The following is a 26,743-nucleotide window of genomic DNA, read 5'->3' as shown; positions in this document are numbered from 1 at the left end:
TGAGGAAGGAACTGAGTGAGTCTTTTACAATTAAGGACATGGGGCCAGCAAAGCAAATACTAGGTATGCAGATTTCTCGTAACAGGAAAAATAAGAAGATTTGGTTGTCACAGGAGAAATACATCGAGAAAATATTGGAAAGATTCAGCATGAGCAATGCAAAATCAGTTGGTTCTCCTCTTGTAGGTCACTTCAAGTTATGCTCTGAATAGAGTCCATCGAGTGATGAGGAGAAGGAGAAAATGCAAAGGTTCCTTATGCTTCAGCAGTTGGAAGTTTAATGTATCCAATGGTATGTACGAGGCCAGACATCGCATATGCGGTGGGTGTTACTAGCAGATTTCTTGCAAATCCAGGCAAAGAGCATTGAGCAACAGTGAAGTGGATTTTTAGATATCTCAAAGGGATCTCTAAGGTTTGTTTAAGATTTGGAGATGGACCAAATGTGTTGACAGGTTACACAGATGCAGATATAGCAAGAGATATAGATACGAGAAAGTCTACTTCAGGTTATGTACTTACTTTTGTAGGGGGAGCTGTGTCATGGCAATCCAGGTTGCAAAGGTGTATTGCTCTCTCTACCACAGAAGCAGAATATATTGCTGCTATAGAGGTATGCAAAGAAATGTTATGGATGAAAGAATTCTTACAAGAATTGGGGCTGAAACAGGAAAATTATGTGGTGCATTGTGACAGCTAGAGTGTCATCCATTTGTGTAAGAACCCAATGTTTCATTCAAAGTCAAAGCATATAGATGTCAGATACTACTGGATTCGAAATGTATTTGAAGAGAAGCAGTAGCAGCTTCAGAAAATTCACACAGATGACAACGGAGCAGACATGTCGACAAAAACTTTACCAAAAGAAAGATAGGAGATATGCCGACAACTGGTCAGCATGACGTCACATTGAGGAGTCATGGGACAGCCTCCATTATGGGTTGAAGGGGGAGGTTGTTAGGCTGGTAGCCCACAAATTCAGCCCATAGTGGGCTTGGGCAGCCCACAGCTCACTCCCTCTTAACCTAACCCTAATTAACATTAGGGGGAGTGTGGAGGCTACATTTTGGAGGCAGAAAAAGACATAAATAGGGCAGCAACGTGGGAGAAAAGAACAACCATAGGATTCCAAAGAAAAGCAGGAAAACAAGGAAGAAAAGGAAGAGAAAGAAAGGGAAGAAGACAAGGACAACGCAGAGAGGCTGTTCACAATCATCTAACAGTGTTCTGTCTCAGGTTAGATCAAATCTACAGTAGACTCTTGCTGTGATTACTTGGGGAGGTTTTAGATATTGTGGGCAGTGACGTGATCCTTGTATCCCAATTATTCTCTTGAGATTGTTGCTAGGGTTTAGGGCAAGAGATTGAGATTTGTATATTCATTATTTTCATAGTGGATTATCTCTAGTTTGCCCCATGGTTTTTACCCTTCACATTGGAGAGGTTTTTCACGCATATCTTGGTATTCTGTTTCCATTTAATTCCGCTGCGTATTATGGTCTTCTAGTATTTGTTCATATATAAAGGTTATTCCTGTTTATATCCCCATCAATTGGTATCAGAGCAAGGGGTTTTGGTGATTTAATTTTTGTATTTGAACATGGAGGCCAGTAATGTTTCTCGCATGATTAGTTTGAATGGAAACAATTGGATGATATAGAAACCAAGAATGGAAGATCTCTTGTATTGCAAAGATTTGTATTGACCTTTGCAGGGGGATAGTGCAAAACCCACAACCATGACAGATGATGAGTGGAAGAGGTTAGATCGAAAAATAATTGGGTTTATTAGACAGAGAATAGCTTCAGAAAAATGCCAAGCATCCCTCTATGTTATATATGTGTTTAATATAGAATCGAAGAATAGATTGTCAAAGAGATGAATTTTATTCATTGAGGTAATAAGTATTTATACAAGTTTTGATAGAGAGATTTCCCTCGATTAATCACCCAAATCACACATCAGTTATCCAAATATACGATTGATCCTTAATTATAGATTGATCGAGGATATAAGGAAGCATGAATGCTATTCAATGTGTGCCTTTATCATGATCTTCTATCATGCTCTCGTAAGATTGAGCTTCTATGAAGAATGTTAATATTGGACCAATGAAATTGAATATCTTATGGGCGAGAGACTTTGTTGAGAAAGTCTACTAATTGAATATCTTGTAGGCGAGAGACTTTTTGATAGCACACATGTATCATGATTGCAGGCATTGTTACTTCTCAGTTCATTACCAGAAAGTTGAGAGACACTGGTGGTTTCCCTCAGTAATTCTGCGCCAGATGGTGTTGTCACTATAAGTCAAGTAACAAGCAGTTTGTTGAATGAGGAGTTGAGAAGAAAGAGTTCGGCAACATCTCAGAATGATTCACAGACACTTATCTCAGAGAACATAAGAAGGTCAAAGTCTAGAAGTAGTTCACGCATGGGTAGAAGCAAGTCAAGATCAAGAAAAGATATTGTTTGCTATAATTGTGGTGAGAAAGGACATTACAAGAACCAATGTAAACAACCTAAGAAGAGCAAGAAAAAGAGAAAAGAAGTGGAGTCTATAGAGTCTAAAGATAATATTATAGCTATAATGCAGGGTGGTGATTATTTGATTTTGTCTCCTCCTGATGATATTTTTTCTTGTGTGTGTCAGGATCTTGAGTGGGTGATTGACACAGGTGCTTCTTATCATGCTACACCACGGAGGGAGTTTTTGCTACATACAGGTCTGAAAATTTCGGTGTTGTCAAGATGGGCAACTATTGCACAACAGACATCATAGGCATGGGTGATATCCATTTAAAAACCAACCTTGACTGCAAGTTGGTGCTTAAGGATGTGAGGAATGTGATTGACTTGAGGCTGAATTTTATTTCAGTTGGAAGACTAGATGATGAAGACTGTGAAAGCAGATTTCACAAAGGGCAATGGAAGCTCAGTAAAGGTTCTCTTGTTATAGCTAGCGGAAAGAAATGTCATACTTTGTACAAGTTGCAGGCTAAAGCTTATGATGAGTAGTTAAATGCTACAGAGAAAGACTTCAGTATGGAGTTGTGGCATAGGCGATTGAGACACATGAGCGAGAAGGGGCTGCAAGCTCTTTCCAAGAGAGAGGTATTACCAGACCTCAGAGGTATACATCTGAACCCTTGTATTGATTGTTTGGCTGGTAAACAACATAGAGTTTCATTTGCTAGTACTGCTTTATCTAGAAAATTGCATGTCTTCGACCGTGTTTATACAGATGTATGTGGTCCTTTGAGGACAAAAACTCCTAGTGAATCTGTTGATGTTCTTGGTATAAGTGGTGCACTTTATTTTGTCACTTTTATAGATGATTTTTCCAGAAAAGTTTGGGCATATGCTTTGAAGACTAAAGATCATGTGATTAATGTCTTCAAAGAGTTTTATGCCAGGGTTGAAAGGGAGGCAGAAAGGAAATTGAAATGCATAAGATCAGATAATGGTGGTGAGTATACAGGATTGTTTAATGACTATTGCAGGTCACATGGGATCCAACATGAGATGACAGTTCCTGGTACACCTCAGCATAATGCAATTGCAGAGAGGATGAACCGCACCATCATGGAAAAGATTAGATGTATGCTTTCACAGGCCAAGCTACCCAAAAGGTTTTGGGATGAGGCTTTGAAGACTACAGTTGATGTGATCAACTTATCACTATGTACAGCCCAAGATGGTGATATTGCAGAGCATGTATGGTCAGAGAAAGATGTTTCCTACAAGCATTTAAGAGTGTTTGGTTGTCGCGCATTTGCACATATTCCAGATAATGAGAGGTCCAAGCTGGATGGTAAGACTAAAGAATGTATTTTTCTTGGCTACTCATATGATCATTTTGGTTACAAGCTTTAGGATCCAGAAAAGCAGAAGGTGTTCAGAAACAGAGATGTAGTCTTCTTTGGGGATCAAACCTTTGAAGATTTGAAGAAGAAGACACCGGCCAAGACTTCTGCAAAAGATTAACAAATTATGACCCATTTATTCCTCCAGTATATCACGGTGATGGGGGAGATGTGCAGGAAGATAGTGTAGAGCCTGATATTGATCTACCTACAGGACATGTTGAGCAAGAAGAAGTAGGAGAGCAAGTTCCAACAGAACCTCAGTTGAGAAGATCTTCTAGACAATGTCAACCTTCCAGAAGATACTCTATAGATAAGTATGTGATGCTTACTGATGCAGGTGAACCAGAGAGTTACCTGGAAGCAGTTGAAAGTGAGAAGAAAGAGAAGTAGTTACTTGCTATGCAGGAAGAGATGGATGCTCTTCAGAAGAACCACACTTATGATTTGGTGCTGCTACCAAATGGAATGAAGGCCTTAAAGAACAAGTGGGTTTTTAGGTTGAAGACTCAAGAATATTCTTCTCAACCGAAGTACAAAGCTAGATTGATTGTGAAAGGCTTTGGTCAAAAGAAATGTATTGATTTTGAAGAGATTTTCTCTCTTGTTGTTAAAATGTCTTCTATTCGTGTTGCTCTTGGTATTGTTGCTAGACAGGACTTGGAGGTTGAGCTGTTAGATGTGAAGACAGCTTTCCTTCATGGTGATTTGGAGGAGAAAATTTATATGGAGCAACCAGAAGGCTTCAAAGTCAAAGGTAAAGATAATTTTGTCTACAAGTTGAAGAAGAGCTTGTACGGGCTAAAGCAAGCTCCAAGACAGTGGTACATAAAGTTTGATTCATTTATGATAGAAAATGGATACAAAAGAACGGCTTTAGATCATTGTGTATACATCAAATAGTTTGGTGAGGATTTTATTATTCTCTTACTTTATGTTGATGATATGCTTATTCTTGGGAAAAATATGTCTAAAATTGACAAGTTGAAGAAGGAACTAAGTGAGTCTTTTGCAATGAAGGACATAGGACCAGCAAAGCAAATACTAGGTATGCAAATTTCCCATAACAGGAAAAATAAGAAGATTTGGTTGTCACAGGAGAAATACATCGAGAAGATATTGGAAAGATTCAGTATGAGCAATGCAAAACCAATTGGTTCTCCTCTTGCAGGTCACTTCAAGTTGCTCAGAATAGAGTCCATCGAGTGATGAGGAGAAGGAGAAAATGCAAGAGGTTCCTTATGCTTCAGCAGTTGAAAGTTTAATGTATGCAATGGTATGTACGAGGCCAAACATCGCATATGCAGTGGGTGTTACTAGCAGATTTCTTGCAAATCCAGGCAAAGAGCACTGGGCAACAGTGAAGTTGATTTTTAGATATCTCAAAGGGAGCTCTAAGGTTTGTTTAAGCTTTGGAGATGTACCACATGTGTTGACAGGTTACACAGATGCAGATATGGCAAGAGATATAGATACGAGAAAGTCTACTTCAGGTTATGTACTTACTTTTGTAGGGGGAGCTGTGTCATGGCAATCCAGGTTGCAAAGGTGTATTGCTCTCTCCACCACAGAAGCAGAATATATTGCTGCTATAGAGGTATGCAAAGAAATGTTATGGATGAAAGAATTCTTACAAGAATTGGGGCTGAAACAGGAAAATTATGTGGTGCATTATGACAGCCAGAGTGTCATCCATTTGTGTAAGAACCCAATGTTTCATTCCAAGTCAAAGCATGTCAGACACCACTGGATTCGAAATGTATTTGAAGAGAAGCAGTTGCAGCTTCAGAAAATTCACATAGATGACAACGGAGCAGACATGTTGACAAAAACTTTACCAAAAGAAAGACAGGAGATATGCCGACATCTGGTCGGCATTGCGTCACATTGAGGAGTCATGGGACAGCCTCCCTTATGGGCTGAAGGGGGAGGTTGTTAGGCTGGCAGCCCGCAAATTCAATCGATAGTGGGCTTGGGCAGCCCACAGCTCACTCCCTCTTAACCTAACCCTAATTAACATTAGGGGGAGTGTGGAGGCTGCATTTTGGAGGCAGAAAAAGACATAAATAGGGCAGCATCGTGGGAGAAGAGAACAACCATGGGATTCCAAAGAAAAGGAGGAAAACAAGGCAGAAAAGGAAGAGAAAGAAAGGGAAGAAGACAAGGACAACACAGAGAGGCTGTTCTCAATCATCTAGCAGTGTTCTATCTCAGGTTAGATCAAATCTATAGTAGACTTTTGCTGTGATTACTTAGGGAGGTTTTAGATATTGTGGGCAGTGACATGATCCTTATATCCCAGTTATTCTCTTGAGATTGTTGCTAGGGTTTAGGGCAAGAGATTGAGATTTGTATATTCATTATTTTCATAGTGGATTATCTCTAGTTTGCCCTGTGGTTTTTACCCTTCACAATGGAGGGGTTTTTCACGTATATCTTGGTATTCTGTTTGATTGTGCTTCCATTTAATTCCGCTGCGTATTATGGTCTTCTAGTATTTGTTCATATACAAAGGTTATTCCTGTTTATATCCGCATCAATTGGTATCAGAGTAAGGGGTTTTGGTTATTTAATTTTTGTATTTGAACATGGAGGCCAGTAATGTTTCTCGCATGATTAGTTTGAATGGAAACAATTGGATGATATGAAAACCAAGAATGGAAGATCTCTTGTATTGTAAAGATTTGTATTGACCTTTGCAGGGGATAGTGCAAAACCCACAACTATGACAAATGATGAGTGGAAGAGGTTAGATCGAAAAATAATTGGGTTTATTAGACAGAGAATAGCTTCAGAAAAATGCCAAGCATCCCTCTATGTTATATATGTGTTTAATATAGAATCGAAGAATAGATTGTCAAAGAGATGAATTTTATTCATTGAGGTAATAAGTATTTATACAAGTTTTGATAGAGAGATTTCCCTCGATTAATCACCCAAATCACACATCAGTTATCCAAATATACGATTGATCCTTAATTATAGATTGATCGAGGATATAAGGAAGCATGAATGCTATTCAATGTGTGTCTTTATCATGATCTTCTATCATGCTCTCGTAAGATTGAGCTTCTATGAAGAATGTTAATATTGGACTAATGAAATTGAATATCTTATGGGCGAGAGACTTTGTTGAGGGAGTCTACTAATTGAATATCTTGTGGGTGATAGACTTTTTGGTAGCGCACATGTATCATGATTTATAAAAGAATGAGATGGTAAATGATGATATCATGCAAAATTGTGAATGACAATTAAGCCGAGAAAGGAACATTTCCTATGGTTTACGGAAATGTTACTTCTTTGACTTTAACATTTGGTGGCTTGCGACTTTGGGGTATACCGATTAACCAAGGAACAAAAAACCACACTTAGAGTCCAATATTTCCTATAGTTGACGGAAATGTTACTTCTTTGACTTTAACATCTCAAATTAATGCCGCCTTCATCTCCGCTTTTAGCTCCACTCATCCCTCTAAATTTAATGCCGACATTGAATCAATAAAACTAATGAAAAAAAGGGGTAAAATGAGACAGCACTAAACTTTTGTGATGCACACAGTGTGTTATTTGAACTCCATGTATGGATGTTTTAGCATGTGACACATGAATGCATACATAGGAACAACACTAGCACCCTTTCCTATAAAAGCCACCACAGTAAGACCATAAATAAATAAATTGCAGTCATGTTGGTTTGGTTGTAGTTTGTGAGTTATTTGGTAGGAGGATATATGAGAGAGCTACTCAGTGTGATCAACGGATATAAAGCCAAACGACTTTATCATATATAAGTTATTTATCAATATAATGACTTTTATGATATTATCATGTTCTTAGAAAACTTACCAGAAAGAGCATTTAACCCAATTAAAAATGTGATATCACATAAGATTTAAGGTCAAAGCACAAGGCAAAAGAGAAATAACCAACGATTGATTGTTTCTCCGAAAAGAAACATAGTATGCTTAATTAAAGTCAGATTCCCAGTGAGAATGCCAACAAGTAACAATTAGCTTAACACACCAGGTAGTGAAAATGTGACAATAAAGAAAAAAATTAGGAGACCACAACCATTTTTCTTGATGAGACAAGTAGCTAGTTAGTTATCGACAGTTTCATTTACATCAGATGTGCCATAATAAAAGTATTGAATAAAATGTTCATACCAAGGAAGTGCAAAAGATCACACTTTTACCTCCTTCCCAATCTTCCCACTAATGGTTCCATTTTTTATTGAAGTTATTAACTCAGAAAGCTCTACTGGTGTTAATTTGATTTTATTCATTGAAAGTCATTCATTCTTCAGAAAAGCTGCAATGTCGCCCATAATCCAGTTGGCAGCCAACTTTGCATCAGCACCATTCTCAACAGAAGCATCAAAAAATTCAGCAACCTGAGAAATTTATATGCTCAGTGTGGCCATCTTTTACCAGCTTAACAAAAAATAGCTACTATTTCTAAAGTTACTTACCATTCATAATTGATACGTACATGATTGTCATTGGCAAGAAAGAGAACATCTTGCATGTTGAGACCCAATTTTTCATATCGTCTGCGTTTTGCTTCTGGGAGCTCAGGCAAAACTTGTTGAATTTTGTCAACATAGTCTTTTGTCAGAATAACTTCTGGTAGGTCAAGCTCACGAAAATATCTGTAATCTGCTAGTCCTTCCTTTTTCCTCATTGTAAAAGTTTTCTGCAAACAGAAAAAGTCACGATTAAATATAAAAAATTACATGTACGACTGATGGAGATGGAGTTACGTACTAGAAGGAAGATGACAACCTGAGCACCTTCTTCCCATAAACGAGTTTCTTGTACAATTTGATCACTTTGACCTCGGCTATGAAGAAGAACCTGTCTTGAGATCTCATAATCTATGGCCCTATTCATTGCAGAAAATGAATTCATGTTCTTTATTTCAACCTGTGAATGCAACAAGCAAAAGTGTGCTAACCATCAATCTCTGTGATAAAAATTTAAGATCATTAGTGCTATATCAAGCAACCGTTATAACCAAATAGAAGCACGGTCAAATAATACATCTTTAATAAATAAAATAATAAATTGATACATTATTAATTGACCCTGGAACCCTATCGAGGACCAGTTTAAATCAAGTTTATGCATAACCTGAGCCTAATTGGCCATAGATCAGCCTTCTTGATCATTGAAGGGGCCAACATTTTTGGTTGGTCCAGCATGTTACAGCCCAATAGAGCCTAATAATTAAAAAAAAAAGGGTGTTTACACATATTAGAAGAAGTAGACAAAGATAGGAAAGTGAAGCCCAATCCTAATATAAGTCAGGATGGGAAAGACTTTCAAATTGCACTCCTAATAAAATTAGGAAAGAAGGAGGCAGATTTACATTGTAACGACTCTTGGTGATACTTATAGCATTTTTCCTGTAATTTTTGGAATAATTTTGTCATTTTAGTAGTTATTTTAGGAAGTATTTGCGATCTTATTATAAGCCCAACTAGCGTCCAGTGGTCTTCGTGAGATTTCATGGGGTTTCAAAAATAAATATCACAAGCCATTTTAGCAACCTATACATATGTTAGCTTGTAAGCAAATATAAATTGTTTTGTTTCTCTGTTTATCTTTCTTTATTATAGTATATTAATTTTGTTTAGAAAAATTTTCTAGTGTAACCCGGTAACTTCATGAAATATCCTATATACCTATGTAAAATTGCATATATTATATATATCCCTACAATGTCAAAAACCATGTTATTGTACCACTGCCCTTGAATTACTCGGTCAGTGTGAGACTTAAAAGAGTGTTAAGGCTGGATTAATGCTGGTGAAAGAGTAGGTAACCTGTATTAAACTAACAGGAGTTAAATTGGGAAAAAAAAATGCTTCTGCATGGTGAAATGTTGACCTGTTGCAAGGTTACAACTACTTTTATCTACCGATGAAAGAGAAGAAAAACCCCGGTCAACACTAGATGACAATGACTTTGTGTTTTATTTATATGAAAGACTAACAGTAGACCATGTGGATTATGAAATAAGCAAATAGTACCTTTGTTCCAAAATTTGATTGTCCTACTGGACGGACAAAAATATTTACATCAAAACGAAGTGAACCTTCTTGCATATTTCCAATGCTTATTCCAAGATACCTAACCAGCCTCTCTATCTCTGCAGCATATTCTATAGCCTCAAGTCTACTCCTCATATCGGGTTCAGAGACAATCTCCAGTAAAGGCACCCCTGCCCTATTCAGATCCACCTGCCAAAATAGCCCCACAAAGCATTTGATATCACCATGCAAATATCATGTTAGGAAACTACAAATAGTTCCAAGTATAACGAGAGAAACTGACATGGGAATAACTCCCCGTTTCTGAGTAAATTAGTTTTCCTGCATCTTCTTCCATATGAACTCTAGTTATCCCAAACCTTCTATGACCACCACCAAACTCAACTGGAAGATCCAAATCAATGAACCCTTTAATTGCTATCAGGATGTCAAATTGTGATATTTGGTATCCTTTAGGGAGATCTTGGTAAAAGTATTACTTTCTGTCAAACTTGGAGGTCATGGACAATCTGTAGTTGAGTGCAAGGCCAAGCTTCACAACAAATTCAATGACCTTGGAGTTCAAAACTGGTAGAGTACCAGGATGTCCCATGCAGACAGGACAAACAGTAGCGTTTGGTTATGATCCATAGGGGTAAGGGCAGCTGCAGAATACTTTGATAAGGGTTGATAGTTGCACATGGGTCTCTATACCAATAATAGTTTCATATCCAAGAATTTTTTGTTCTACACTTGTTTTAGTTGTCGCTTGTGATGGAGATATAAACAGGAATAACCTTTGTATATGAACAAATACTAGAAGACCATAATACGCAGCGGAATTAAATAGAAGCACAATCAAACAGAACACTAAGATATACGTGGAAAACCCCTCCAATGTGAAGGGTAAAAACCACGGGGCAAACTAGAGATAATCCACTATGAGAATAATGAATATACAAATCTCAATCTCTTGCCCTAAACCCTAGCAACAATCTTAAGAGAACAACTAGGATACAAGGATCACGTCACTGCTCACAATATCTAAAACCTCCCCAAGTAATCACAGCAAGAGTCTACTGTAGATTTGATCTAACCTGAGATAGAACACTACTAGATGATTGAGAACAACCTCTTTGCGTTGTCCTTGTCTTCTTCCCTTTCTTTCTCTTCCTTTTCTGCCCTGTTTTCCTCCTTTTCTTTGGAATCTCGTGGCTATTTCCTTCTCCCACGTTGCTGCCCTATTTATACCTTTTTCTGTCTCCAAAACGCAGCCACCACACCCCCCCCTAATGTTAATTATGGTTAGGTTAAGAGGGGGTGAGCTGTGGGCTGCCCAAGTCCACTATGGGCTGAATTTGTGGGCTGCCAGCCCAACAACCTCCCCCTTCAGCCCATAAGGGAGGCTGTCCCATGACTCCTCAATGTGAAGCCATGCCGACCAGCTATCGGCATATCTCCTGTCTTTCTTTTGGTAAAGTTTTTGTCAACATATCTACTCCGGTTTCATCTGTGTGAATTTTCTGAAGCTACAACTGCTTCTCTTCAAATACATTTCGAATCCAGTAGTATCTGACATCTATATGCTTTGACTTGGAATGAAACATTGGGTTCTTACACAAATGGATGGCAGTCTGGCTATCACAATGCACCACATAATTTTCTTGTTTCAGCCCCAATTCTTGTAAGAATTCTTTCATCCATAACATTTCTTTGCATACCTCTGTAGCAGCAATATATTATGCTTCTGTGGTGGAGAGAGCAATACACTTTGTAACCTGGATTGCCATTGTTAGGATCGGAGCGGCACTAAGAGGAGGGGGGGGTGAATTAGTGCAGCGGATTAAAACTTTGGTTTTAGAAAATCTTTCGTACGATAAAAATAATGTTTCGTTTGAAACCATTTCAATTGCGTTGAAAGCGTACGTAATAAGATGAGGGCAGTGAACTTAGCAAAGTAAAGGTTTGCAGAAAGATAAATGCATAAACATAAACGCAAACCGGAGATTACGCCGATTTTAAAGTGGTTCGGTCAAATGACCTACATCCACTTGCGAGGCCCCTCTTCGATGAGGCTCCCACCTTCAACTAGCAAATCTCTTGAAAGGGAAGGGTAAATACCCCTCTTACAACTCTTTACAAGCGGTTCACTCTCTTACAAATTTTCAGCAAGAAAGAAGGAGGTGAACACTAGCAAAATGAAAACAAGATTAGCTAGGACTTTTCTAAGACCTTTCTCTCAAACACTTGCTACTCAAAAAGTTATCTTCTCAGTTGAGACTTGAGGGGTATTTATAGGCCTCAAGAGGATTCAAATTTGGGCGTCAAAAATTTGAATTCTCTTATGTTCCAGATGCTGGCGGTGCCACCGCCCAACGCTCGGGTGCTGGGCAGTGCAACCACCCATCCCAGGAGGTGTCACCGCCCAGCCTAGGCGGTGCCACCGCTTAGGCCAATTCAGCTCACTGGTTGGGCTCCAAACTTAGCCCAAACCAGTCCGAACTCGGGCCCAATTGGCCCCTACTTGGATTATAAGATTAACACCTAATCCTAACCCTAATTAACATGCTAACTACAAATTTAAAGACATTTTCTAAGCTATTATAAAGTCCGTAAGTTAAGACTTTTTTCGGCGAGCTTCCGGCGAACTTCCGACGGTTTTCCGATAAACTCTCGGAAACCATTCTGCGGACTCCCGGCAAGCTCCTAGACTTCACGATTTGATCTTGACGAGTTCCAACGAGCTTCTTCGGCAAGCTCCGATCTTTCTCGGCGAGCTCCGCGAACTTCCAACGAACCTTCCGGCGAGCTTCCGAAAAATCCTTCGGCAAGCTCCCTACTCATTCTCGACTAGTCCCGGCAGCATTCCCGACGAACCTTCGGACTTCCGTCGAACTCTCGAACTCCCAACGAATCCTTCGCGCTTGACTCCAGCACTTTGTTTCGCTTTATGTCTTCATCGTTATCGTAGTTAATCCTGCACACACAAACCAAAACTCTACTCCGATCTAGACAATTATTACAACGCGAATTGACATTCTGTTGCCCGGCACGTCATTGGTTGGTGCTTCGTCCGATTCTTTGGTGCATCGTCCTCTCTTGCGGCTGGTTGCCCAATTTGCGGTTGACCTCCGCAACCCCGATATCCTTGGCGCAATTTCGCTCTCCTTGGCCCAATGCCCGATGTCCGAAGCATTCAGCCATCCAATATCATGACGTGATCTCTTCCGGCGCAACGTCAATTCCTCCTGCGTCAACTGTCTAATCCTGATCGAGTAGACCTGCATCACTTAAAATGCAATTTAAATTATAAACACATATCAAGTGGTTTCATCATCAAAATACGAGATTCAACAATCTCCCCCTTTTTGATGATGACAACCACTTGATGACGGAGTTAACCTTAACTCCCGAAGTTTAAACAAACTCCCCCTATCAATATGCCATATTGATAGAACCTTGAATTCAAACTGAATTCAAGTCATTGCAATATTCATCATGAATACTTGCAACACATCATCATGAACATATGCATAAACTTATGCATATCATGTCATCAACATACTTCTCCCCCTTAGTCATCAACAAAAAGGAGAAGTACAACTATTCTTTGTGTTTGTAATATAAGTTCAACTCATTGCATGAAAAACATAATATTAAGTTTTATCATCATGCTGTTTTGAAGCTAGAAAATTTAGCAAGTAATGCATCATGCTTAGGACATTCAAGCTATCAAGTTTTAGATATGTAAGTTTTACAGCATAGAAGATAGCACTTTTGGTAATGTTCAAGATAGTAAGTTCTACATCATGCAAGCTAGCAATATTGAGATGTTCAAGAAAGCAACTCTTGCTTCTTGAAATATGCAAATTTGTCAAGTTTTGTTAGATGTGCAAGTTAGCATTTTTGCCTCTTAAGATAGGAAAGATAGCACATTTGCTTCTTTTGAGATAGCAACTTTTTGCTTCTCTTTAGACTACAAGCTAGCAATTTTTACGATATGTAAGTTTCACAATATACAAGCTAGCAAAAATTTCGAAAGCAAATGCAAGATAGCTTTCTTGTGTAAGCTCATAATTCTTGCTTCCTATTGCAATGTGCAAGTTGCAAGTTTTGCTTCTTGAGATAGGCAAGATAGCACTTTTGCAATTTTTGTTTCTTAAGATAGGCAAGCTTGTGATGTTCAAAATAACAAGCTCTATCTTCTAGAAGTGCCATTTTTGCTTTCTTTGCAAAGTGTAAGCTAGCAAAATGTTTGAAAAAGTGATCAAGTTTTGCAACATACAAGCTAGCAAAAATGCCAAACTAGCAAGAGATAATGTTTTACATGAGGCAAGCAAACAATTTGGCAAATGTTACATTTGCATCTTCTCTTTTGAGAAGTGCAATTTTTGCTTTCATTTTGAATTGTGCAAGCTAGTTAGTTTGCCTCTTTTCATGATGTCCACACTAGAAATTCTTGCTCCCCCTTTGTCATTGTCAAAAAGAAGGGAAGACCCTTATATCAATTTTCATATTATGACAAAGGTAAGTATCATTCTTATTTGTGCATCATTATATATTCAAATTAAAACATACACAATTTCAATAACCTTATTTTTCATGCACGATACCGAAAAATAAATCAATCATCATTAATAAGCATATCATACATGATACTCAAACATTAAAATTTTCAAGCATTTATCAACATGTTGATCATGATACCAAACATTCATCATTTAAAGCATTTCAATCATTGTTTCAATCATCACTATAACTCATCATGCACAAAATGTAAAATCATCTAACATGATACAAACATTTATTTTCAAAATGTTTATCACTATTTTCATGTATGATAATAAAGTATTCATGATGCATATATCATCACAATACAAAGCAATTGCATGCATAATTTCAAATTATAAATATTTCAAATCATGAAGATATTAACTTGTCAAATTTCATCCGATCATTCATGATTATAACTTTTCATTTGTATACATCAAAATAATATCAAGAGTATTTCATGCATAATTTTAATCACCACATAAGGAATATCAAGAAGAAAGTAATTGGGTGATGCGATAAACATTTCATGAATACAAGGAATTGTATAAAAATCATATCATGAAAGATTAGAACATATGAATACCAAAAGGCATGATTTCTTTTTGAAAAACCTACTCATAAATAATCAAAAGAAAATCTTAGGAGATCGATTAATGAAAAAATCTTGATTCATAATAAATCTTAATTTGTAAATATCACGGAATCAAGATTATGATTTTGAATAAAACTCATTCAAATTCAAATCATCCAAATCATCAAAATCTCAACATTTCTTTCGAGAGATTCAAAATGGCATAGATAGTTTTATTGGTCTCTTAGGTAGAAATCAATAAGATAGAGGATTACATTTCATTTTTATAAATTTCTATTCATGTGATTTACTTCTTATGAGCATGCCTTAGTCTTTATATGCCAAATCAATATAAGCATTAAAGTTCAAGATGTAAAGGCAAAATCTTATAAGACAACTCATTTATAAAATATTCATCATGTTTATTTTCATGAGATTCATAAGATTGGTAAAATAAATTCATTAATCTCAATAGAATAGAAAATTCATTTCCATTTCATACAATTGATTTCATGTGAGAGTGTTCAAGTCTTTTTGTGAAAACATTGTATCATCATTTAAAGTCAAAACATAAGTTTCGTCGTAAAGCCGTCAAGACCAAACACATCAAAAATAAAACATCATGATATCACATCTATCATCAAAAGACTATCAAGAAATTCATACATAGATGTACATGCACTATGTCATCTTAATATGTCATGAGAATGTCATCTTAATTCGTCATAAAAATGATTAAACCAAAAATATGTTAATCCAAAATGAGAGCATCAAATCAACATTTACTTCAAAAACTCATGCATGACATAAAATCATCAAAATACACATGCATGGATTAATCCTAAGCATTATCACATATCATATAACTATAATCCATAATGTTGCATACATCATTCAACATTTCAAAACATAACATGCATGAAACCTTAGCAATATACTTTTCATTGATCAAATTTTTAATTTTTTTAAAGATGCTAAAAAAGAAAAACATGATATAATTTTTTTTATTTCCTATTCCTACTATCTAAATTAAGAACTCATGAAAAACTTCAAGTAATTTCAAAATAATTCAAGAGAGTTGAGTTACTTACCTTGTAGTCGAAGCCCGTCAAAGCCCAATTCGCCGTTTCACCTTTGGAAGTTCTTGATTCATCCTTGGGTGCCTTCCTTTTCTTTGGCCTCTTCCTCCATTCAAGTTCATTGTTTATTTTAGATTTTTGTTTAATGAACTTATTAAGAGTTGGTGTTCGAAGTTCAAGTTCATCATTGTCCTCATCACTTGAGTCATCGCTCAAGTGGTATTCATTTGTCCGAGGTTCCAAATCCTTCCTGTTCTTTGGAAGGTGGTTCAAGTGTTCATTGTGTTCATTATGTGCATTGCGCACCATTTCTATTGTCATTAATGAGCCGATAAGTTCTTCAAGTGGAAAAATATTTAAATCTTTTGTTTCTTGTATTGCCATTACTTTTGATTCCCAAGCTTTAGAAAGTGATCATAAAACTTTACTAACAAGTTCAAAATTCGAGAAACATTTGCCAAGAGCTTGTAAACCATTGACGACATCCGTGAAACGGGTGTACATGTCAACAATGGTTTCGCTCGGCTTCATTTGAAAAAGCTTGAAATCATGCATTAAAATTTGAAAAAGCTTGAAACAATGGTGCCTTCGTGTGTGATTTCAAGAGTGTGCCATATGTCGAAAGCCGTTTCGCATAAAGAAACCCGATTGAGCTCATTTTTGTCCAAAGCGCAAAATAAGGCATTCATAGCCTTTGCGTTTAAAGAAAACATCTTCTTCTCCAAATCATTCCATTGGTTCATTGGAAGAGAAGACATTTCAAATCCATTTTCGACTATGTGCCATAAATTCAAATCCAAAGAAAGTAAGAAAACTCTCATTCGAGTTTTCCAATAAGTGTAGTACGTCCCATTGAAAATGGGAGGACAAATGAGAGAGTGACCCTCTTGAAAGCCGTAAAGAGCCATTTCTATTTGGGTGTTAAACCAAGGTAGAAAAACGTGGCTCTGATACCAATTGTTAGGATCGGAGCGGCACTAAGAGGGGGGGGTGAATTAGTGCAGCGGATTAAAACTTTGGTTTTAGAAAATCTTTCGTACGATAAAAATAATGTTTCGTTTGAAACCGTTTCAATTGCGTTGAAAGCGTACGTAATAAGATGAGGGTAGTGAACTTAGCAAAGTAAAGGTTTGCAGAAAGATAAATGCATAAACATAAACGCAAACCGGAGATTACGTCGATTTTAAAGTGGTTCGGTCAAATGACCTACATCCACTTGCGAGGCCCCTCTTCGATGAGGCTCCCACCTTCAACTAGCAAATCTCTTGAAAGGGAAGGGTAAATACCCCTCTTACAACTCTTTACAAGCGGTTCACTCTCTTACAAATTTTCAGCAAGAAAGAAGGAGGTGAACACTAGCAAAATGAAAACAAGATTAGCTAGGACTTTTCTAAGACCTTTCTCTCAAACACTTGCTGCTCAAAAAGTTGTCTTCTTAGCTGAGACTTGAGGGGTATTTATAGACCTCAAGAGGATTCAAATTTGGGCTCCAAAAATTTGAATTCTCTTATGTTCCCGATGCTGGTGGTGCCACCGCCCAGCGCTCGGGTGCTGGGCGGTGCAACCACCCATCCCAGGAGGTGTCACCGCCCAGCTCTCGGGTGCTGGGCGGTGCCACCGCCCAGCCTAGGTGGTGCCACCGCCTAGGCCAATTCAGCTCACTGGTTGGGCTCCAAACTTAGCCCAAACCAGTCCGAACTCGGGCCCAATTGGCCCCTACTTGGATTATAAGATTAAGACCTAATCCTAACCCTAATTAATGTGCTAACTACAAATTTAAAGACATTTTCTAAGCTATTACAAAGTCTGTAAGTCAAGACTTTTTCCAGCGAGCTTCCGGCAAACTTCCAACGGTTTTCCGATAAACTCTCGGAAACCATTCTGCGGACTCCCGGCAAGCTCCTAGACTTCACGATTTGATCTTGACGAGTTCCAACGAGCTTCTTCGGCAAGCTCCGATCTTTCTCGGCAAGCTCCGCGAACTTCCAACGAACCTTCCGGCGAGCTTCCGAAAAATCCTTCGGCAAGCTCCCTACTCATTCTCGACTAGTCCCGGCAGCATTCCCGACGAAACTTCAGACTTCCGTCGAACTCTCGAACTCCCAATGAATCCTTCGTGCTTGACTCCAGCACTTTGTTTCGCTTTATGTCTTCATCGTTATCGTAGTTAATCCTGCACACACAAACCAAAACTCTACTCCGATCTAGACAATTATTACAACGCGAATTGACATTCTGTTGCCCGGCACGTCATTGGTTGGTGCTTCGTCCGATTCTTCGGTGCATCGTCCTCTCTTGCGGCTGGTTGCCCAATCGGCGGTTGACCTCCGCAACCCCGATATCCTTGGTGCAATTTCGCTCCCCTTAGCCCGATGCCCGACGTCCGAAGCATTCAACCATCCAATATCATGACATGATCTCTTCCGGCGCAACGTCAATTCCTCCTGCGTCAACTGTCTAATCCTGATCGAGTAGACCTGCATCACTTAAAATGCAGTTTAAATTATAAACACATATCAAGTGGTTTCATCATCAAAATACGAGATTCAACAGCCATGACACAGCTCCCCCTACAAAAGTAAGCACATATCCTGAAGTAGACTTTCTCGTATCTATATCTCTTGCCATATCTGCATCTGTGTAACCTGTCAACACATGTGGTCCACCTCCAAAGCTTAAACAAACCTTAGAGCTCCCTCCGAGATATCTAAAAATCCACTTCACTACTGCCCAGTGCTCTTTGCCTGGATTTGCAAGAAATCTGCTAGTAACACCAACTGCATATGCGATGTCTGGCCTCGTACATACCATTGTATACATTAAACTTCCAACTGCTGAAGCATAAGGAACCTTTTGAATTTTCTCCTTCTCCTCATCACTTGAGGGACTCTGTTCTGAGCATAACTTGAAGTGACCAGCAAGAGGAGAACCAACTGGCTTTGCATTGCTCATACTGAATCTTTCCAATATCTTCTCGATGTATTTCTCCTGTGACAACTAAATCTTCTTCTTTTGACCAAAGCCTTTCACAACCAATCTAGCTTTGTACTTTGGTTGAGAACAATATTCTTGAGTCTTCATCCTGCAAACCCACTTGTTCTTCAAGGCCTTCATTCTATTTGGTAGCAGCACCAAATCATAAGTGTGGTTCTTCTGAAGAGCATCCATCTCTTCCTGCATAGCAACTAACAACTTCTTTTTCTGCTCACTTTCAATTGCTTCCTGATAACTCTCTGGTTCACCTGCATCAGTAAGCATCACATACTCATCTGTAGAGTATCATCTGGAAGGTTGACGTTGTCGAGAAGATCTTCTCAACTGAGGTTCTACAGGAAGTTGCTCTCTAACTTCTTCTTGCTCAACATGTCCTGCAGGTAGATCAACGTCAGGCTCTACACTATCTTCCTGCACATCTCCCTCATCACCGTGATATACTAGAGGAATATACTGCAGGTAGATCAACGTCAGGCTCTTCTTCTTCAAATCTTCAAAGGTTTGATCCTCAAAGAAGACTACATCTCTACTTCTGAATACCTTCTGCTTTTATGGATCCCAAAGCCTGTAACCAAAATGATGATGTGAGTAACCAAGAAAAATACATTCTTTAGTCTTACCATCCAGCTTGGACCTCTCATTATCTGGAACATGTGCAAATGCACGACAACCAAACACTCTCAAATACTTGTAGGAAACATCTTTCCCTAACCATACATGCTCTGCAACATCACCATCTAAGGTTGTACATGGTGATAAGTTGATCACATCAACTGCAGCCCTCAAAGCCTCATCCCAAAACCTTTTGGGTAGCTTGGCCTGTGAAAGCATACATATGATCTTTTCCATGATGGTGCGGTTCATCCTCTCTGCAATTGCATTATGCTAAGGTGTACCAGGAACTGTCATCTCATGTTAGATCCCATGTGACCTGCAATAGTCATTAAACAATCCTGTATACTCACCACCATTATCTGATCTTATGCATTTCAATTTCCTTTCTGTCTCCCTTTCAACCCTGCATGAAACTTTTTGAAGACATTAATCACCTGATCTTTAGTCTTCAAAGCATAGGCCCAAACTTTCCTGGAAAAATCATCTATAAAAGTGACAAAATAAAGTGCACCACTTATACCAAGAACAACAGATCCACCATGAGTTTTTGGCCTCAAAGGACCATATACATTTGTATAAACACGGTCTAAGTCGTGTATTTTTCTAGACAAAGCAGCACTAGCAAATGAAACTCTATGTTGTTTACCTGATAAACAATCAATACAAGGGTTCAGATGTATACCTCTGAGGTCTGGTAATACCTCTCTCTTAGAAAGAGCTTGCAGCCCCTTCTCGCTCATGTGTCTTAGTCGCCTATGCCACAACTCAATGCTGAAGTCTTTTTCTGTAGCATTTAACTGCTCACCATAAGCTTTAGCCTACAACCTGTACAAAGTATAACATTTCTTTCAATTAGCTATAACAAAAGAACCCTTACCGATCTTCCATTGCCCTTTGTGAAATCTGCTATCATAGTCTTCATCATCTATCCTTCCAACTGAAATTAGATTCAGCCTCAAGTCAACCACATGCCTCACATCTTTAAACATGAACTTGCAGCCAAATATCACCCATGCCTATGATGTCTGCTGTGCCATAGTTGCCCATCTTGACAACACCAAAGTTTCCAGACCTATATGTAGCAAAAAACTCTCTCCGTGGTGTAGAATGATAAGAAGCACCTGTGTCAATCACTCATTCAAGATCCTGACACACACAAGAAAAAATATTATCAGAAGGAGATAAAATCAAATAATCACCACCCTGCATTGTAGCTGTGATATTATCTTTTGACTCTATAGACTCCGCTTCTTTTCCCTTTTTCTTGCTCTTCTTAGGTTGCTTACAATGGTTCTTGTAATGTCCTTTCTCACCACAATTATAGCAAACAATATCTTTTCTTGATCTTGACTTGCTTCTACCCATGCGTGAACTGCTTCTAGACTTTGAGATAAGTGCCTGTGAATCATTCTGAGATGTTGCCGAACTCTTTCTTCTCAACTCCTCATTCAACAAACTGCTTGTTACTTGACTCATAGTGATAACACCGTCTGGCGCAGAATTACTGAGGGAAACCATCAGTGTCTCCCAACTTTTTAGTAATGAACTGAGAAGTAACAATGCTTGCAACTCATCATAAAGAGACATTTTCATAGAGGATAACTGATTAGTAATACTTTGCATTTCATTTAAATGTTCAGCAATAGAAACACCTTCTCTATATTTTAGGTTCACAAGTTTTCTGATAAAAAAAGCTTTGTTGCCAGCTGTTTTTCTTTCATAGAGACTTTCCAACTTTTTCCAAAAAGAATATGTAGAAATTTCAGTAGAAACATGGTAAAAGACACTATCATCAAGCTATTATCGAATAAATCCAATTATTTTTCGATCTAACCTCTTCCACTCATCATCTGTCATAGTTGTGGGTTTTGCACTAGCCCCCCTGTAAAGGTCCATACAAATCTTTGCAATACAAGAGATCTTGCATTCTTAGTTTCCATATCATCCAATTGTTTCCATTCAAACTAATCATGCGAGAAACATTACTGGCCTCCATATTCAAATACAAAAATTAAATCACCAAAACCCCTTTTTGCTCTGATACCAGTTGATGGGGATATAAACAGGAATAACCTTTGTATATGAACAAATACTAGAAGACCATAATACGCAACGGAATTAAATGGAAGCACAATCAAACAGAACACCATGATATACGTGGAAACCCCTCCAATGTGAAGGGTAAAAATCACGGGGCAAACTAGAGATAATCCACTATGAGAATAATGAATATACAAATCTCAATCTCTTGCCCTAAACCCTAGCAACAATCTTAAGAGAACAACTGGGATACAAGGATCACGTCAATGCCCACAATATCTAAAACATCCCCAAGTAATCACAGCAAGAGTCTACTGTAAATTTGATCTAACCTGAGATAGAACACTGCTAGATGATTGAGAACAGCCTCTCTGCGTTGTCCTTGTCTTCTTCCCTTTCTTTCTCTTTCTTTTCTGCCTTGTTTTCCTCATTTTCTTTAAAATCCCATGGCTATTTCCTTCTCCCACCTTGCTGCCCTAGTTATGTCTTTTTCTGCCTCCAAAACGTAGCCACCACACCCCCTAATATTAATTAGGGTTAGGTTAAGAGGGGTGAGCTAGGGGCTGCCCAAGGCCACTATGGGCTGAATTTGTGGGCTGTCAGCCCAACAGCTTGAACCGATGCCTCTTTCAGAATGCTAGTAGTGCTCTCTGCTTGGGCATTGATGCGAGTCTTTGAAGCTTACAATGTGCGAAAAAGAGCACTACTGGTCCTGATGAACAAAGCTGATTGGTTGAGGAAAATATGGTTGGTTCTAATTCCTCCATGATATATCAAAGCCATCATCACCCCTTGATCGCCGGATATATTTAGCCCACCACCAACAAAAAGCTTCAAGCAAGCATCTCACCTAAAGAAAGCAAGAAAAATATGAGAAAATTCTAAGCAAGAGAATAGCTTCAGAAAAATGCCAAGCATCCTATATATGTGTTTAAAATAGAATTGAAGAATAGATTATGAAAGAGATGAATTTTATTCATTGTGGTAACAAGTATTTATACAAGTTGAGGAGGTTAATTTTGTCTCAGTATATCGACAAGTTCATCAGGGATCAAAGGAGAGAGAGAGAGAGAGAGAGAGAGTTCAAATAAGAGAGCAAGAGGATGCGGGTAAAGAAGAATGAGATAGGCTTGATTTAGATTGGCATAGATGAATCGAATTGAACAACCAATTAATGACTCCTACCTACCTTAATGTCATATTTTCGTGTGTATTAATAAACACAAATGATTTATCGTGTATATTGAGTCTAGTAGTTGGCTTGGGGTGAGATCAATAAAGTTTTATTGTATATCCAATTTTTTTATTGAGCTGTCAAATAATTTTTTTATTAATTATTATTACTAGGACATCGGAACTACATATATAGTTATAGTGATTATTGTGGTTGAAGTAATTTTCTAAGTTGTTTGGGTTAAGATTATCATCATAATTGGAGAGTTGATAATGTAACGGAGGATGATAGCCCTTTATGTTATATATGTGTTTAATATAGAATTAAAGAATAGATTGTGAAAGAGATGAATTTTATTCATTGAGGTAATAAGTATTTATACAAGTTTTGATAGAAAGATTTTCCTCGATTAATCACCCAAATCACACATCAGTTATTCAAATATACGATTGATCCTTAATTATAGATTGATCGAGGATATAAGGAAGCATGAATGCTATTCAATGTGTGTCTTTATCATGATCTTCTATCATGCCCTCGTAAGATTGAGCTTCTATGAAGGATGTTAATATTTGACCAATGAAATTGAATATCTTATGGGCGAGAGACTTTGTTGAGGGAGTCTACTAATTGAATATCTTGTGGGTGAGAGACTTTTTGGTAGCGCACATGTATCATGATTTATAAAAGAATGAGATGGTAAATGATGATATCATGCAAAATTGTGAATGACAATTAAGCCGAGAAAGGAACATTTCCTATGGTTTACGGAAATGTTACTTCTTTGACTTTAACATTTGGTGGCTTGTGACTTTGGGGTATACCGATTAACCAAGGAACAAAAAACCACACTTAGAGTCCAATATTTCCTATGGTTGACGGAAATGTTGGTCGGCCAAGCCAACTTCGCTGGCCCATGCAGCAGCAGCAAGATCACCGTCCAGATCGACGGGACGCTCGTCTCGCCGTCCGATCTCGGCGGGGCTGGCGACTGGCTCGTGTTCCACCACGTCGAGGGCGTGTCGGTGTACGGCGGGACCGTCGACGGCCGCGGATCCTCCCTCTGGGCCTGCAAGGCCGCCGGACGTAGCTGCGCCGCCGGAGCCTCGGTGAGCTAATCATGTTACACTCGCAATCTACTTCGAATGATAAATGATAAAGATGAATCGATCGTCTTCTGCCTATGCAGTCGCTAACGTTCAGGAACTCGAAGGACATCACGATCAGCGGGCTGACATCGACGGACAGCGAGCTATACCACATCGTGATCGACGGCTGCGATGGCGTGACAGTGCAGAACGTCAAGATCACGGCACCGGGGAACAGCCCCAACACCGACGGCATCCACGTCCAAGGGTCGAGCCACGTGACGATTACCGGGGCCAGCATCAAGACCGGCGACGACTGCATCTCCGTCGGGCCCGGCACCACTAACCTGTGGATCGAACAGGTGGCGTGCGGCCCAGGCCACGGCATAAGGTAAATGAGCACTGCAAGCAGAAACCAGTGTACCATTAGCTGAGACGAAGCTGACCTGATGCGGTGGCCACAGCATCGGGAGCCTGGGGAAGGAGTACGACGAGGAGGGGGTGGAGAACGTGACGGTGAACACGGCGGTGTTCACGGGGACGGAGAATGGGCTGCGGATAAAGACATGGGGGAGGCCGAGCCAGGGGTTCGTGAAGGGGGTGGTGTTCGAGCACGCCGTGATGCAGAACGTCCAAAACCCCATCATCATCGACCAGAACTACTGCCCCGGCGACAGAGGATGCCCCGACCAGGTGAGTTGACCATCGCTATCGCCATCGCCATCGCCATCACCTACCTCTGCATATGTTTCATCAGTTGAAGAAAAAAGGAAATAAGAGAGGAACAACGACGACATGAGTCGTGTTAAGCTAACCATCTTTCCCCACAGAGTTCCGGCGTCAGGATCAGTGGCGTGACGTACAATGACATTCATGGATCGTCTGCATCGGAAGTGGCGGTCAACTTCGACTGCAGCGCCAGCAACCCCTGCACCGGAATCGGGTTACAGGACATCAAGCTCACCTACGGGAACACGGCGGCGGAATCATCCTGTAAGCACGCCGATGGCACCGCCTCCGGCTTCGTCGTGCCGCCAAGTTGTCTATGATGGCGAACTCCGGTTGCAGCATTACCACGCAGCTCATACATAACAGTTGTAGCACTACATGTAGACGACTCAGACACAGATGGCTACTTGGATGACATAATTTAATGCATACATCAATATATATGCTCACTTGTTCACCAAAATTACAATATCTGATGTTAAAGGAAGGCTTCAGATTAAGCAGCACAGAAAATATTCTCCTATAAAAGCAAAAAAAAAAAGGAGGGTACATTAAGCTCGGATTCGGCATCTAATTGTTTCTGAAGCATACTCCTGGATCCACAGTAGAAGAAATCTGAAATTAAGGTTAAACAGTTTTCATTAAACCAATATGAGCTTGCCAAATCATCGTAAGACCTCACCAATTAGCAAGACATTAACATGTAAATTCTAAGAAAATGCATGTTGTAAGACTTCAAAAGGAAAACGTGTTGAGGCAATGCCCGGGGTAAATATAGACCATGAAAATGCATCTGTCGATGCGTTGGTCGTCTAAACATTTACAGCGCTGAGGCTTCAAAAGGAAAAAGAAGATTTTGGGCCACCATTTATACTAACAAAATAGATATAAATAGTTGATGGATGTACTCTCACCTATTTGTGGACAAAAAATGAATCAACCTCATTGCTTTTTGTATTCTAATCTGTATAAATAGGAGAGGAAATATTTAATGTATTGAAGCATTTTTCATTTCTTCAATAAAGCTTCTTCACTTCTTCAATAAAGCTTCTTCAGTAATTATTTTTATTTTCTATTCTTTTCATCACTTGTGTCACGAAACTAATGCGAGAAGATGGGCACGACAGACAAATACTAATTCATCAAGCTTTTCAACTTTTGTCAGTTCCCTCCATTTAATTTATCAGCGAGGATTTTGTTCAAAACCAATAGATTTGCCTTGCCCTTGGACTCCTTCATTACCTGGAGAACCAGAGTTTAAAACTTTAAAACCATATTCAAAGACAGAGGTTTTCAACCGAGAATTACAGTAATTTGAACAAGAAAATACAAATGATATACAAAGTTTCGCAAGGTACACATCTATCTTGTTTTTTTAATGTTTCAGCAGTGCTAGTACTTTAGCAGTTATTTTTCAAATCAAAAAGTTGTTTCGAGTATAATCACAAATCGTAAGTTATCACTTGTTATTTAACAAAAAAAAAAACTCTTAAACAGAGTTGAAGACGTACATGTCAGAAGTTGATGTAAAAGGAGACGGCTGCATGCATTAATCGAGCTAATACATGGATTTCAAAAGTATCCCTTTAAACCAATATTTATAACGCCTATCACATGTCCAGACACAGTCTCATTGCATGTGGAACACATTTTTTGACTTGAAATAATTGTTAGAACATGCCTAGCACTCATCCTCGTCTACTACTACATATGAAGCAAAAAAATCTAAAATGGAAACAATTAAAGGTCTACTACAGACAATTGAAAATAAAAACAAATTGTGTAACTGCTTACAATAAAAAAACAAAAGCATTAACAAGCGCTATTTGTTCAGAATTACTAGAACTCAAATGTGTAAAGCAACTTTACCACATCTAATAGTTTCGGTGTTTAAAATCCTGAAGAGACTAAGAAATACTGGACTTAGTTATCATTTGGTTGATAACCAGATGCATATGCACGGACTACATCATCTCTCTTTAATATTGAGAAGAAC

The 26,743-nt window shown here is 38.8% G+C and overlaps 1 protein-coding gene and 1 pseudogene across 1 annotated transcript; one reads left to right on the top strand and one right to left on the bottom strand.

Annotated features, from left to right (window-relative positions):
• Window positions 1-4,116: 4,116 nt before the first annotated feature.
• LOC135595125 (glutamyl-tRNA(Gln) amidotransferase subunit B, chloroplastic/mitochondrial-like) lies at window positions 4,117-20,705 on the bottom strand (annotated as a pseudogene).
• Window positions 20,706-23,814: 3,109 nt separating this feature from the next.
• Window positions 23,815-25,356, top strand: LOC135595124 (polygalacturonase-like). Its single transcript, XM_065085648.1, has 4 exons — window positions 23,815-24,039; window positions 24,120-24,409; window positions 24,483-24,711; window positions 24,849-25,356. The coding sequence occupies exons 1-4, from the start codon at window positions 23,815-23,817 to the stop codon at window positions 25,065-25,067; spliced, it is 963 nt and encodes a 320-aa protein (XP_064941720.1). The 3' UTR covers window positions 25,068-25,356.
• The last annotated feature ends 1,387 nt before the right edge of the window (window positions 25,357-26,743 follow it).

Source organism: Musa acuminata, chromosome BXJ1-10 (genome assembly GCF_036884655.1).
Source record: "Musa acuminata AAA Group cultivar baxijiao chromosome BXJ1-10, Cavendish_Baxijiao_AAA, whole genome shotgun sequence".
Classification (NCBI taxonomy): Eukaryota; Viridiplantae; Streptophyta; class Magnoliopsida; order Zingiberales; family Musaceae; genus Musa; species Musa acuminata.
The sequence above is the reverse complement of the archived record's forward strand: the minus strand, read 5'-3'. Positions and strand labels throughout refer to the sequence as shown.